This window comes from Kogia breviceps, chromosome 7, assembly GCF_026419965.1.
Source record: "Kogia breviceps isolate mKogBre1 chromosome 7, mKogBre1 haplotype 1, whole genome shotgun sequence".
Taxonomy (NCBI): Eukaryota; Metazoa; Chordata; class Mammalia; order Artiodactyla; family Physeteridae; genus Kogia; species Kogia breviceps.
Genome location: NC_081316.1, coordinates 43,181,992 through 43,197,946, shown reverse-complemented (window position 1 = coordinate 43,197,946; position 15,955 = coordinate 43,181,992). Strand labels below are relative to the sequence as shown.

General features: G+C 36.9%; 1 protein-coding gene across 5 annotated transcripts in view; it reads left to right on the top strand.

The window, feature by feature from the left end:
• Positions 1–15,955, top strand: part of CNTN5 (contactin 5) — a 1,356,013-nt gene that overhangs the window by 1,334,613 nt on the left and 5,445 nt on the right. For all 5 annotated transcript variants that reach the window (XM_067038233.1, XM_067038231.1, XM_067038232.1 and 2 more), the window contains 2 exons: positions 7,352–7,538; positions 7,994–8,106. In XM_067038233.1, the coding sequence (XP_066894334.1) occupies positions 7,352–7,538; positions 7,994–8,106 (300 nt within the window). The remainder of the gene's footprint in view (positions 1–7,351; positions 7,539–7,993; positions 8,107–15,955) is intronic.

Below are 15,955 nucleotides of genomic sequence, written 5' to 3'. Positions count from 1 at the left end.
GTAGTTTTCTGGTGGCATCTTTAGGATTTTCTGTGTATAGTATCATGTCATCTGCAAAGAGTGACAGTTTTACTTCTTCTTTTCCAATTTGGATTCCCTTTTTTTCTCTTTCTCTTCTCTGATTGCCATAGCTAAAACTTCCAAAACTAAGTTGAATAATAGTGATGAGAGTGGGCACCCTTGTCTTGTTCCTGATCTTAGAGGAAATGTTTTCATCTTTTGAGATGATTGATTGAGAATGATGTTAGCTGTGTGCTTGTCATATATGGCTTTTATTATGTTGAGGTAGGTTCCCTCTACACCCACTTTCTGGAGAGTTTTTATCATAAGTCGGTCTTGAATTTTATCAAAAGCTTTCTCTGCTTCTATTGAGATTATCATGTGGTTTCTATCCTTCAATTTGTTAATATGGTGCATCATATTTATTGATTTGCGTATATTGAAGAATCCTTGTATTTCTGGGATAAACCCCACTTGATCATGGTGTATGATCTTTTTAATGTGCTGTTGGATTCTGTTTGCTAGTATTTTGTTGAGGATTTTTGCATCTATGTTCATCAGTGACATTGCCCTGTAATTTTCATTATTTGTGACATCTTTGTCTGGTTTTGGTGTCAGGCTGATTGTGGTCTTGTAGAATGAATTTGGAAGTGTTCCTCCCTCTGCTATATTTTGGAAGAGTTTGAGATGGGTAGGTGTTAGCTCTTCTCTAAATGTTTTTTAGAATTCACCTGTGAAGCCATCTGCCCCTGCACTTTTCTTTGTTGGAAGATTTTTAATCACAGTTTCGATTTCAGTGCTTGTGACTGTCCTGTTCATATTTTCTACTTCTTCCTGCTTCAGTCTTGGAAGGTTGTACTTTTCTAAGAATTTGTCCATTTCTTCCAGGTTGTACATTTTATTGGCGTATAGTTGCTTGTGTAGTCTCTCATGAGCCTTTGTATTTCTGCAGTGACAGTTGTTACTTCTCCTTTGTCATTTCTAATTCTGTTGATTTGAGTCTTCTCCCTTTTTTTCCTGATGAGTCTTATGCAATGTCTTTTTGGGCTCACCATTACCCCAGTTGCCTGCAGGCACGGTGCTTGGTAAATAATACATATTCAAAACAATTTTTTGAAAAAGTAATTAAATTAATAGTTTTGAAGATCTCAAAGTATGGTAAAATATTTACATTTCAATATGCATTTTGATTATTTTTAAAAACTCTAACCTTTGGCTCCCCTGGTGGCATAGTGATTAAGAATCCACCTGCCAATGCAGGGGACATAGTTTTTAGCCCTGGTCCAGAAAGATCCCACATTCCACAGAGCAACTAAGCCTGTGCACCACAACTACTGAGCCTGTGCTCTAGAGCCCATGAGCCACACACTGAGTCTGTACACCACACTACTGAAGTCCACACACACTTAGACCCCGTGCACTACAACAAAGAGAAGCCACTGCAATGAGAAACCCATGCATCACAATGAAGAATAGTTCCTGTTCACCACAACTAGAGAAAGCCCACACACAGCAACAAATACCCAACACAGCCAAAATAAATAAATTTTTTAAAAAAATAAAAACTCTACCCTTAATAGGGTAGAGAATAAATTACTTTCAATGGTGAAAAAAATCGGATTTTTGTTTTGCAATTAAATAACAGCAGAAAGTAGGACTGTCTTTATTAAATTCAGGGAGTACACTATTGAATGAGCAGTGATCATTGAGTGCAATTTAAATTATAAAAACGGGTGAAGGGCTTCCCTGGTGGCGCAGTGGTTGAGAATCCGCCTGCCGATGCAGGAGACACGGGTTCGTGCCCTGGTCCGGGAAGATCCCACATGCCGCGGAGCAACTAAGCCCGTGAACCATGGCCGCTGGGCCTGCGCGTCCGGAGCCTGTGCTCCGCAACGGGAGAGGCCACAACAGTGAGAGGCCCGCATACCGCAAAAAAAACAAACAAACAAAACAAAACAAAAAAAAATGGGTGAATACAGGAGCTAAGAATTGTATTTTTAAAATCTAACAGGTAACAAAAATCAGACAGGAGAATATAAAATACTAGGAAGAATTCTTCAATATTATATATATATGACTGAATGAAGACTGGGAAGGAGGGGAAAGTTCATAGCTCATCCAGTAACCACTGACTCCATATAACAGCAATCATGGATTTTAGATCCTATAATTTCATGTAAGGGAACCAGACTGTGTATGACATGGATATCTTAGAATCATCACATCAGATAATTGAATATGTTATCTGCTTAGTTAAAAATCATCATTATGGAGAATCAACTTTGGAAAAAAATGGGTTATCTACTAAGAAAAGCCATCTAGATTTAGGTTCAAATCTACAATCTTAAAGGTATCAGCTGACTCAGAATTAATGCTTCCTGCCTGCCACTATTAATATTACATAATTTGGAGGAACAAAGTCAAAAAACAAAACAATATGAAGGATAGCAATAAAGGAAACAGATTTACAAATTACAAAAATCAGAAATGTTAAACCATCAAGAAACAAAATAGTTCAAGTAGTTGGGTGACAGTAAGGGTGCTGTCTAAAACTATTCATAAAACTGAGGTTTTTATAAACAAGGTTATAGAGGTTCAGTGGTTAAGTAACTTGTCCCATTATATGAAGATTATAGATATCAAAAATAAGATTAAAATTTAGGCCTTCTGACTCCAAAACCATGATGTGCCTAGAGCTTGCAACATTATGGCATATCTCTCAGATTCATACACTTTTGTTGAAAATGAAAATTAGTACAAACTATTTGAAAACCAGTGTGGCATTTTTGTATCAAAAGCATAAAAATTTCAATAATCTTAGACCCCATAATCACCTGTCTGGAATTCTATTCTGGGGAATTATTCCAATATGTGGAAAAAATGTACATGAACATATTCATGGTAACATTTTAATTAAGAGAGCAAAAGTTGGAAGCTACCCAAATGTTCCACAATAGAAAAGTGGTTAAATGATATTTGGTACACAAGGCATATGATAGACTTTTACTATTGATATAAAAAAGGGAAAATATTTATATGTGACTATAATGTTAGAGAAGAAAAGTAGGTAAATAATTATATTAACTATATGTAATAAAAATACAGGAAAGGATAAACACACATAAAAAAATCCCCAATTGTGTGAGGGCGATAAAATAGCAGGTTATCTATTCTTCCAGTTTCAGATATTTATATCTTTTTTAATGCTTTTAACCTCATTTCAAGTGATCTCATACAGAGTTCAAAGTTTATAGGTTGATAAAATCTATCATCAGGATAGAATTGAATCATGAAGAAATAAATTGAATGAAGAGCAAGTTTCAACTTTCAAAGGCTCAGTGTGACTTATGAATACTATATTACCTCAATTCTAAGTTAAGAATCACTAAATAAGCATGATGTTAAACTCCAAATATTTTTCTGTTTTTCTGTTTTAACCTATCCTCCATCAAAAAAAATGTGGTAAATAAAATTATTATTTCACTGTGAAGGTCATAACTTCTCCAGCTCTTTTTTTCAATATGCCAGAAAGAGAAATAATGTGTGGATTTTTTAGATTTATCACAGGTTTTACCTGGTGCAGCTAGCATTTTTGTTTTCTCACAATCAGTTACTTCAGAACATTTTATCTTTTACTTGGGATGTTTAATTTTGTGGTGATTCATCAGAAAATTAAATATTCAATATTTAACCTAAGTATACATCGATAGATGAATGGATAAAGAAGATGTGGTACATATATACAATGGCATATTACTCCGCCATAAAAAGAAACATAAATGAGTTATTTGTAGTGAGGTGGATGGACCTAGAGACTGTCATACAGAGTGAAGTAAGTCAGAAAGAAGAAAACACACCCCGTATGCTAACACATATATATGGAATCTAAAAAAAAAAAAAAAAAAAGGTTCTACAAAACCTAGGGGCAGGACAGGAATAAAGACTCAGATGTAGAGACTGGGCTTGAGGACACGGGGAGGGGGAAGGGTAAGCAGGGATGAAGTGAGAGAGTATCATGGACATATATGCAGTACCAAATGTAAAATAGATAGCTAGTGGAAAGCAGCTGCATAGCACAGGGAGATCAGCTTGGTGCTTTGTGACCACCTAGAGGAGTGGGGTAGGGAGGGTGGGAGGGAGACGCAAAAGGGAGAGGATATGGGGTTATATGTATATGTATAGCTGATCATTTTGTTATACGCAGAAACTAACACACCATCGTAAAGCAATTATTCTCCAATAAAGATGTTAAAAAAATTCAATATTTAGAAGTCCAAAATTTGTATTGAAATCTGTGTTTGTATGGAAATCTGTAATTTGCTGAATTTAATCACTCTCAACTCCCTCAAATATATATATTTAACTAACTTAAAATAATCTAGTCAATTAAAGAAAATTGAAGCAGAGACCTATAAATCAGATATATCACTGGGAAGAAGAAAGATACACATTTGTTCATCCAACAACATCTCATCAAATTTTGTAGTTTGAAAATAACTTAGATTTCTTCAGTTAAAAGTGTGCTCGAGGGCTTCCCTGGTGGCGCAGTGGTTAAGAATCCGCCTGCCGATGCAGGAGACACGGGTTCGTGTCCCGGTCCGGGAAGATCCCACGTGCCGCGGAGCGGCTGGGCCCGTGAGCCATGGCCACTGGGCCTGCGCGTCCGGAGCCTGTGCTCCGCAACGGGAGAGGCCACAACAGTGAGAGGCCCGCATACCGCAAAAAAAAAAAAAAAAAAAGTGTGCTCGAGACCAAGCAAGATAAGTTAGTTCTTGGAATTGGGACTAATGGGGCAAATGTAGTACAGAAGGCAGTGTTAGAGCATTTCAGCTTAATCAAACAAATTTCTGAAGTTCAGTCACTCAGCTGTATGCCAGTTCAAATCTATGAAGAGACAGGGATGAGAAATAGGTATTTGAGTATGATGATCTTATTAACCATATATATATATATATATATATATTCATATTCAAGATCTGTGTAGGTGTGTCAGGCAGAGTTTAATTGCAAAGAACTAAATTACTCTAACTAGTTTAAGTAAGAAGTGTTTTATTATAAGTATTAAATGGTTTACAAAATTATTGAGTTAAATTACCAGGCTCCAGGGTGATCTTTCAAGAGTAACTGTTAAAGCTAGTCAGTAAGACTAAGCCACCAGGAAGGCACTGATGTCTTCTAAAAACAGGAAGTCTCCAGCCCTAGTCCCACACTCCACTGCCATGGTTTGGAAGCCACCATGAACAAGATGGCACCACATTCAGGAAGCCTCTGTGATCTGGAAGCCTCTGCTATTACTGCCTGTTCCAGAATCCCGCCATGTTTGCTATAATTTGCACCAATAAGATGGATGTCTTCTGTCTGGCTCCTTGACTCCCATAAAGCTAATGGTTAGACAATAAGCCATTCATTTTTGCTGCCACAGTCAGAGGGTGAAGGGGAAAGGAAAAATAATGTCTCCATTACTAAACTCGTAGGCAAAAGAAACAGAATTTGTAGAAATTCACTCTCCATCTCATTTTTACTTTCAAATACCAGGCATGGTATCTGACTGGTTAAGCCTAAAACATATTCAGAGCCCTAACTGCAAGGGAGTCTAGGAAGTATGATTTTTTTTTTTTTTTTTTTTTTTTTTTTTTTGGTGCTATGCGGGCCTCTCTCTGTTGTGGCCTCTCCTGTTGTGGAGCACAGGCTGCGGACATGCAGGCTCAGCGGCCATGGCTCACATGTCCAGCCGCTCCGCGGCACGTGGGATCTTCCCGGACCGGGGCACGAACCCGTGTCCCCTGCATCGGCAGGCGGATTCTCAACCACTGCGCCACCAGGGAAGCCCCAGGAAGTATGATTTTTATCTTTGCATCTCTTCAGTCCAGGAAGACACTAGAATGAGGGTGAAATGGATGCTGAAAACTAAAGTACCATATCCCTTTGGTTACTCAACATCCATACACATCCTTCTCCCCATTCAGCAACTCCCCAAAAGCAACAACTGGCAATGACAATACTCCATTGTGCAAATATCTCTTAAACAAATGAAAATGTACCCACCATCTTCCTAAAAGGGAGAGCCAAGGAAATTTCCATTAGTCAATCTGTCCATCTCCTGTAATGAACTACATTAGAAATTTACCTACCCACAACACTCTATCACAAGAAAGGAAGGGGACCAGGTTATTTAATATTTAGATATAAAACAGTATAAGGAAGAAAATATGGCTCTTACAGTCTTCATTTCATAAGGCTGCAGTTATAATTTGTTACTTTCTTCCTCCTCTACCCATTTCTTACTCCCTTTGTCTTTAGCCATCATCTAGGCTGGTAGACACATTTTAATATGGTACAGTGACTCAAATGTTTTTTCCTGAGAGGTAGGAGCCTACAGTGACTTCCTATGGCCCCAAGGAACTGGTGGTCCTAGGCATGTTCCAGAACATCTCAAGTTCCAAACAAACTCCTCACTGCCCAAATTTTGTAGTATCAACCTTAGGTAAACTAGAATCTGGAAAATGTAATGTTTGGTTTTCTAGCCTGCAGAGTAGAAAAAGCACTTGAAGGAGGATGAAATGTTTGCAGCAGTCCACTTCTTTCACCACAGTAATTAATTGGAGAAAGAAGAATTACTCTTCCATTATTTTTACCGCAGTAAATACGTAGGGGGAGAAAAACTATTCTCTTGTGCCTTTATGCATGGTTAAATTCCAGTGTCTAAATAAGGTTAAGCTTTAGGTACACAGAGATAATTGTTGAATCTCATAAAGGGATCAAGATCTGTATGAGACTAGCCACCAAGAGCTCATAACCAGGGAAGATCATCTCAATGCACAAATTGTGCTTTGACAAGAGCTGTTCCCTTCTGTTGCCCTCCCATATCCTAGCAAAGTCATTTCTCTGCATTTAAACCATTGCCAATAATCATGAGTGTTCTGTCTCCTCTCCTCTGTTAAATCCATCCAGCTGTGTGAGTCACCTTCGTGTGGGGCCCAAGAGGAAATATTTCTCATGCCTCTTTCTCAAATAATTCATTAAAAGCCCCATGGCTTTGAATGGGAAATGGTTCTGATGACCTATGAGAAAAGAACTTCTTCAATTTCTTTGAATGATTCTTCATACTACCAGGCTACAAGGTAGCACCTTTCTCGTTGCTTTGCTGAGTACTGCTAAGTTGCTGCGGTTTACACAGATGCAAATCAGGCAGTGACCAAGACAGTGATTTTAGCCTCATTAGTAGAACCTGTCAATTGGATGATACAGGAGTGATTTCCCAGGGATGGGTTTGAGAAACATCCAAAGGAAAAAAAAAGTCAACAGTCATAAGCACAGGGGAAACTTTAAAATTAATCTTTCATGTTGACAGATTGGCTATCGAAAAGACATGGAACAAGAAGATGCAGCAGAAACCATCAAAACTAGGGGGAATGAGTCATCTGTCATCCTGACAGGATTAGAAGGAAATACATTATATCACTTCACAGTGAGAGCTTATAATGGAGCTGGATATGGGCCACCTAGCAGTGAAGTGAGTGCAACCACAAAGAAATCCCGTAAGTGACCTGGGCTTTTTGTTCGTTTCAGATAAAAGGGAAACATCTTTTAACATTTCTGAAAGCCATGTGAGGTACATAAAAAGCAGAGTTGAAGAGGAGTTTTGATTTACAGTCTTGCTTCAATGCTTTGATCTGAATTCCAAAACTAGCTCAGAAAATTTTGTATTCCTAGTAGATAAGGGTTATCTTCCTGTGAAACAAGGCTAAGCGATTTTGACACAGAAGGGAGATAAAAGGATTCAGGTTCAAAAGCTCAGCAGAGTAGCTATTAAAATGACACTCCTGGAGCAAAACCCTCCTTATCTGACTCTAGCTGGAAAGAGGCCTATGGTGCCAGTCAACTAGAAAAGACTGATATACTCACAAGAAAAGACTGAAATACTCACAAGGATTTAAGTGAATAAATGTATTTAAGACTCCTCATCCACTCACTTTTGCTTTTTATTTTTTAGCCCCCAGTCAAGCACCTAACAACCTCAGGTGGGAGCAGCAAGGCTCTCAGCTTTCTCTGGACTGGGAACCTGTCAGACCATTAGCCAATGAGTCTGAAGTCATGGGCTACAAGGTCAGTGTTTTTTCACTCTCTTGGATAGGCTCTCACCTAAAAAATTGCTAATGTGAGGATGTGCAATTTGAAAGGTGTATAAAGACCTATTAACATACCTATTTTTTTCTCAATCATTTTTCTACCTGTATCTTAGAAAGAGCCTTCCTGCAGTGGGGAATTCATGGCAATCAAAATCAGTTTCAGCTATACAAGGCACAACAAGGGAATGGGTAGGAAAGACAACAACAATTTGAATACAGGGTAAAAATGGCTCCATGAAGCAGTGTCAGGACAAGCAGAGAGTCTTGGCATTCTCTTCCCAAAGGCAAACTGTCCTGGCAGATGGAAAAGACTGGACCACATAGTTTGAGTAGAAAGATGTTCCATTAGCAAAGAAACACAAGAAGAAAAAATGCTAGCGTCAGCACAGGGGATAGGAAAGAGACCATGGAGAGAGACAGCAAGCTCCAAAATAGATACAACATTTCACATATCATCATCCTGCTCTGTGCCAGCAAGAGTTCTGCAAATATAAAAATGTTTAGGCAGTTTGTTTTTGAAAAACAGCTTTAATCGCTTCTCGGCCTTTTGGCTAAGATCAAGTGAAAAACAGCTTTGTCTCTGATTTTAAAATATGTGGTCAATATATTGAATGGGCTGAATTTCAAATGCTTTTCCCATAACATCAGATTCTATTTATTGTCTTAAACTCATACTGATTCATTAGTGGAATATTATTTATAGCAGATTTTTTTTTAAATTTCAATGATAATATTTGACTGAAAAGCATCATTTAGGTGGCTGTTCAATTATCAGAGATGGTAACACAGCACTTTGTATATAAAGTGCTACAATTCTGAAGCTAAAAACTGAAAAAGTTATAAATGGAATACATTTTCAAGTTAGATAATTCCCATTAAGAATATCTTAAGGCACAAACTGTAGCAATTCTTACAGACTATGATTGGTATGGATCATAGACACCCTCACAATTAAACACTCACACTCAAATCTGTCCTAATCCTTGTAGGTATTGAATTTGATCTTTGAGAGGAGGGCAGATGTGCCTGCCATCTTCTGTATCCTTCTCTTAGTCTTCTTCTTTCCACATCCTTCCCCTCATCCTCACAACTTGTATTCTAAGGAAAAGATCTCCTTCAATGATTAAGGGTAGCAGTCTGGCCAGAAATGTTGATGGACCATCCGAGAACCAATTTAATATCATTAGAACTCTGGCAAGCAATCTCCCAAACTGGAGAGGCAAATAGACACAAGAAAGAGCTAGATAAAAACATATGACTGCCTAGAAGAACCATTTGGCTTCAGGCACCTTTCAGGTGAGAAAAGAAATACCATACAACCTGGAGAACACATAAGCCTGGGCATAGGGCTCCCAGGTGGGATGACCCTCCTTGTTGCCCGCATTTGCCCCTTCTGCCTCTGCCTTTGCTCACCTCTTTGCATGTGACTATCTCCCCAGCCTGTTTATATATGATCGAAAGCAAAGTCTCTGTCTTATTCATCTTTTTATCCCTAACATTTCTAGAGTGGATGAATAAATTAAATTTTGACCCAACTTGAGGTATTTTATGCAGTTACTCACAAGTGTGTATTATCAGCTGTGTGTTTTTCCTATCATGGCCTTCCCATGCGTTGTGGTGGAATGGGAAAAGAGCACTGGCTTCTGAGTCAGGCAGACTTGAGTTCAAATCCCAGTTGTGTAACTTTGAGCTAGTTGCTTAACTTGAGTTTCATTTTAACTTCAAAAAAATGCAAAAATGATAACATATTATACAGATTATTTTAAGGGTTAAGTAAGATAATTTGTGTAAAATGCTTAGCATATAGGAAGTGCTCATTGAAAAATAGCTACTGTCTTTCTTATTGTTATTGGAAGAATTCCGTCTAGTAAGGTGGAATTTTAAAATATTTTAACAGAAGAAACTGATCTTTAAAAGTTGCCTGCCAGCTCTGTCTCAATGAAGACAGCACACGTCACCTGGAATACATTGTTGTGGAAGGGGTAATCACTAACATGGTCCATCTGAGTTGTATAAATAATGACAAGTAGTTACATGTTGACAGAGGATTTTTTTCTTTTATTTCCTTGAAATGGTCTCACCTCCTTATGTCCCTGAGAAGGAAAATCTAGTTCCTAAGAAAGGACTCTGCTGATAACAAATGGAGTGAGACCTCAAAGCCTGTTCTTTTGCAACTAAACCTTATTAGAACTTCTGATGTATGGGCTAATCCCCAGTTAGAGACCTACTAGCAGGAATGACACAAAGGGCCCTATGAGGGAAAGGGGACTTCAGATTGATGATTGAGGCTTAACATAGAGCCTGGATCCTCCTGGGAAAGTCTGGTTTTCACAGGGCAGGTGACTAAGCATAAAAGCTCCTATTGACACAGGCATAATGGAACAGGGATATGATTAGAAACAGTAGCTGTGAATATTTACTAAAGAGATGGAACCCAGAGGACACAAGCTTGGAGCCCCCTTTTCTGAGCATGAGTAGGAGGAGAACTACTGCAGCCTTAGGCAAGGATCTGCATGCAGTGAAAGAGCTGTACCATCTGGAGGGAGGTTCACACATATATGGAGTGGCTAGTATGGTACTCAGAGGGAGAAGACTTTGATTCCTACTACATCCCCAAAAAATGACTGCCAGACCAAAAGTGGCACCACTGTATTACTGAGCCCCATCTTCTTAAACATAATTGTGTGTGGCTGTCACAAAAAAAATTAACAAAATTAGGGACATGTCAACACACTAATCTTTTCTCTTTCCATGAGGTAATTTGAGGTAAGCTTGATGTATTAAGACTAAGTTTGCCTCTAGAGATTCTTGGAAAATTTGCAGGAAAGGATTTCCTGCTAATCAGGGCAAGAGAGAGCTTCCACAATTAATTGCAATATCAAAAGGAAAGTGAATTTATTTTTACTTTTTGTCTTGGCCAAGTTACTTTGCTTGTAAAAGCAAAAGAGATCACTAGAAATATACATGGTATGTAAATCTGAAGCTGGAAACTAGGAGTTAATGCCTGAGGCTTAAAGTGCAGGGATTGTATATTCCATGTTTTATATCCATAGACTTGATCCATAAATAATCCATTAAACTCTTCTTTTTTATAGTTAAGATATTATATACTGGATGCAATTTCTTCTCAAAAAAATAAAACACACAAAAAAACAAAATAAGATAAAACAGCAGAGCTTGGAATTAGACCAATCCATTTTCTAAGGAAGCATGAGTCTTACTCCTTTACTTGATTCCACAGATTGAGGTGTCAGCAACATACATAAGGACAAGATATTACCAGAGAAAGATACAATAACAAGGGAAATTTGGTTCAAAGGTGTTAAGAGAAAAAGGTTTCCCCACCACAAAATCTTATCAGGGACTTCAAAAGTGACCAAGATTATAGTGAAAGAATGATGGAATTGAACCATATATGACAGTGTCACAGGAAACACATTAAAATTGAATCTATTCAGATAAATAGAATTAGCTAGTACTGAAATTTCTCACTGCTCTTTGAGACTGTCCAAGAGAACTTGGACTCTTGGGATTTTGTTTGAGAAGTCCAGATTTAATAGTAATACTTTTAAGATATCACAGCTTCTATTAACAAGCAAGAGGAATAGAAGCATGAAGAACAAGAAAAATGCTGGAAAATAATTATCGTTTGTAGACATGGCTACAAATTATTTCCACTCAAACAAAATAGCCTCCCACCTAAAAATATGAGCAAATTTGGGAGTTTATTTAGCATATTCATCACTTCTTCAGGTCATTTTAATATTTGACTTTTTTTTACATTTCCCAATTCAGATTAGCTGCATTTTTTTCTTTATATATATATATATATATATATATATATATATATATATATATAATCAGGAAAGTGGAACAAAAACTTCAAAGAAATTTCCTAATTTAACTTATTTTTCCCAAATAAGTATTTTTAAATGAAGAAAACTTTGTTTTTATGATTCCACTAGCTTGGGGTCTGAATCTAGAATCCTTACTAATTTTGGCACATGTTATGTCTGTTACTACCACTTCCAAATAAATGCCAATAACAAAACTGTGGACTAAAGTATGTTTAGCCATAATTCTCCTTAATGATCTTGAGAATGGAGAATTGTTTTCTTTGTAGTGTGAAAGAAACTTACCAAGATTATAAAGTAAAACAGCCATCTTATCCCCACCTTATTCTCCTTATCCAGACTTAAACTTAAGTGAAAGAGAAAATAAATGCTAACTACCCAGGGGCTATGTTTTTCCTTGTGCAAATATCCTCCTCCCCACCAAGACAGACTTCTGTCCATTCAGAAGACAAAAGCACTCAGAGGGAATTCAGGATAAGGGCTTCAGCCTACATATCAAGAAAACAGGGTCTCATTTTTCTGTCTATATCTAGAAATATCCTTTCCCAGATATACGACCTCTTCATCATACATTTTCTCCCTCACCTCTACTTTCTGGTATTTATGGAGCCAGGGAGAGTATGGGGAAAATCAGGCTCAAAGCTTACTAGTTATTATGTGATCCATCAATATAGACAGAAATTTTTGTTTGTTTATTCTATTTAGATATCAGTTAGGGCCTGCCAGACTCCTGAGATATAGGTACACTTGAACTGAAATTGTATTCCACAGCCTGTGGAACTTTGAAGCCCATCCCTATATTTCTCCAGCTTCTCAGGGAGCCTAAGGTCTATGGTCATTCTGCTCTCCTTGATTTCTTGTATCTTACAGCTGTTCCTTTATCTTATATTTACTCCAAATATGGGACTCAGTCTCTTTCCTGTGATCCCTACAAGTTAAAAAGACTCATATATAATGGTTTATACCATCATTTCTATATTTGATTATGCTTATATTTTTTATCATAAAATATTTTTTAAAGATTAAAACAGAAATGGCTTGTATAATGTCAAGTATATACATATACAAAGAAGACTTTATGGAAATGTCAGTGGGAGATAGAGTGAAAGGCACACCATACAAACAAACATCTGAAAATTGCCATAGGAAGTCCTGTCCTTAAAAGTCCTTGTAGTCACCCTACAGCTTGTGGCTTCTCACTGGTGCTTGAGCCTCCCACCTTCTTTTCACCTAGATTCTACTATCTTGCTGATTCCTCCTCACCCACCCATTGCCACTGGGGTTTTGGATTCCTCACCCACTTTTGTGAAGCACAATTGTACCCAAGATGCTCAGCAAGTGAATAGCCCTTCCATTTAATAGGATCCATCCTTCCAATGGCACTTGTGGGTGAAACTAGAAAAAATTTATTCTACTATATTTTTAGGCACACTCACACCATTATTGTTACTATCAGACATATAAACTAGCCATTTCTAGATCATGCCTTTGAGAATAACAGGACTACACTAATTTTTTGTTTAGGATCATCTTTTCGGCTAAGTTTTTTAAGTAGAATTTGAGAATAGTCTTGACAATAAACAATTCTATTTATGCCTAGAGATAGCCATCATTGCAATTTTCAATCTATAAATACCCAGATTCTTAAAGTACTCCCTGTTCTTCTTACTGTCAATAACTATTTCTGACATGTCTTGATAACTCCTTATCTTCTCATATTTCTCATTTGTAGTCATGTTTTCTAAATCAGTACTTTAAAATTAGCAAAGATTCTCTAAATCACGTTAACTAACCATTAATTTAATGTATCTTTTCACTTAGTATACCTACTTATTGACTCATACCACTACATCTCCCTGGATGTATTGTTAAAAGCCACATTTAATCTCAAACTTCTTTTTCTACCATTAACTGATATTTTCCTGCCTTTACCTTTGTTCCTAAATCTCAACTGATCCACAAATTTTTCTTCAACTCTGGATTTTACAGCCACATTAGATATGCATTACTGGCTGCATTTTTCTTTGTCATAAGAATTGTAATTTATTGAACCATAATAACAACGTCCTCTAAAATAGTCACTCCCCTGCCAATCCTCACCAATTTACATACTTTTTTGTTGCCATAAATTTGCTTTCTAATTACCTCATGTGGATGAACAGAATTCTAATTCTGTATGCTGCTAAGTCAAAATGAGAAGCATAAATTCTGATACAATTTTCATTTTTTAAAGCCAAAAGAATGTGTTATAGGCATCCTCCTAGAAATGTTTCTGTTTCCCAAATCTGTACCACTCTGTACATGGCTGTAGCATCAAATATGTTTCCTATTGCAGCACATAGCACACTCGATTGCACTGTTTTTATGTCTCCACTGTTAGACTGTAAGTGCCATGAGGGGACCATATAGTCTTATTCTCTGATGAATCTCCAGTAAATAGCACTGTGCCTAACTCACATGAGATACCCAGTAAAATATTTGATTTTGCTCTTGACACTTCCCAAGTATGTTAAACCTATGGCATCCTTACCTATAAGAATTTCAGTAGATAGAATTATTGCACATGTTTTATACTTTTACAAATAATTTACTTCTCTCCCAAGACTCCGAAGTGAATTTAAATCCATGATAGATAGAGAAAGTAAATGGAGGCAGCATACTTTACCAGAATGCAGAAAGGAGGATCGAGTACAGGCACGCTTCAATATATGAAAATATTAGTTTTCTAAAGTATTTTTTTCTTGTATGCAGGTTAGTTCAAGTTCAAAACACATTTTTAATAAACAAAAAGTATTATAAATTTTTGTCTAGTCTCCCAAGGAAGTTCATCTTTTATGATGTAAATGAAATACTGACCATTGACAATGAACAATAATAGCAACAGAAAAAGTCGCTTTCTCTTATTAAGCTTACCATGTCCTGTGCTAGGCATTTTACATGAATTTTCCTAACAAAACCATGAAATAGGTGTTATTATCTCTACTATACAGTACAGGCACTTCAGATTTAGAAAAGTTAGTAACTTGCTCAAATTTGCTCAGACAGGAATGTGTAGGAGATTGTTTTGAATCCAGATCTGTTAGACTGCAAAGCCATTGTTCTCTCCATTATGCAAAACAATCATAATACCAACAATTATGATAAAAGCACAAAAACAATGAAACAATGCAAATGAATTTAAAATCTTAACTGCTGCTACTTGACCATTATACACACACACAAAAAAAACATTTTATTGGGGGCAAATGAGTAGAAACAGTATAATACTGTGAAACACCTCTGAACTGATCATCTGAATACTAATCTTCCAAGGCAATTTCTTCTACAACTAGCCATATGATCTTGTATAACTAGTATAATCTCTATGACATTAGTTTTCTGACCTGTAAACACAGGATAATTCTGTGTCCTAATCTGTAGTTACAAAACATTTTGCCATGAATGACATGTTCAATTCTAGTACCATGAACAGACATCAAAAAACACTTAACTTGGCTACCTAATGTATCCAAATGCCAATTTACCAAAAGGCAAACACAAAAGTAAAAATAAAAATACTCAATATAATTTTAAGCTTTCAGCTATCTTCTACGTTGTTAAAGATCTATTATTGATGTATTTAACAAATGTTCTGATTACTCCTTTCAAATGATTTGAAGATGACAGCTTTGAGTACTCCCTCAGAATACTATTCATTTCAAGAATCAGGAATAACAGACTTTCAAGGATCTGCCCCCTCACTACCTACTTCTCTAGCCTCAATTTCTCACTATTCTCAAACGTCTTCTAATGCTATTGCTTTCTTATTGCTTAGATGTATTTTTAATCTTCTCTTATCTCTTTGTAGATTTTTTTTTCCTGCCTTTTCCAACTGGTGAACTCTACTTATCCTTAAATACTTATCTTGGTGTCACCTTCTCCTAAAAACCTTCCCTAAACCACCAGATGGAATTAAACTCTCTCTTTTGTATT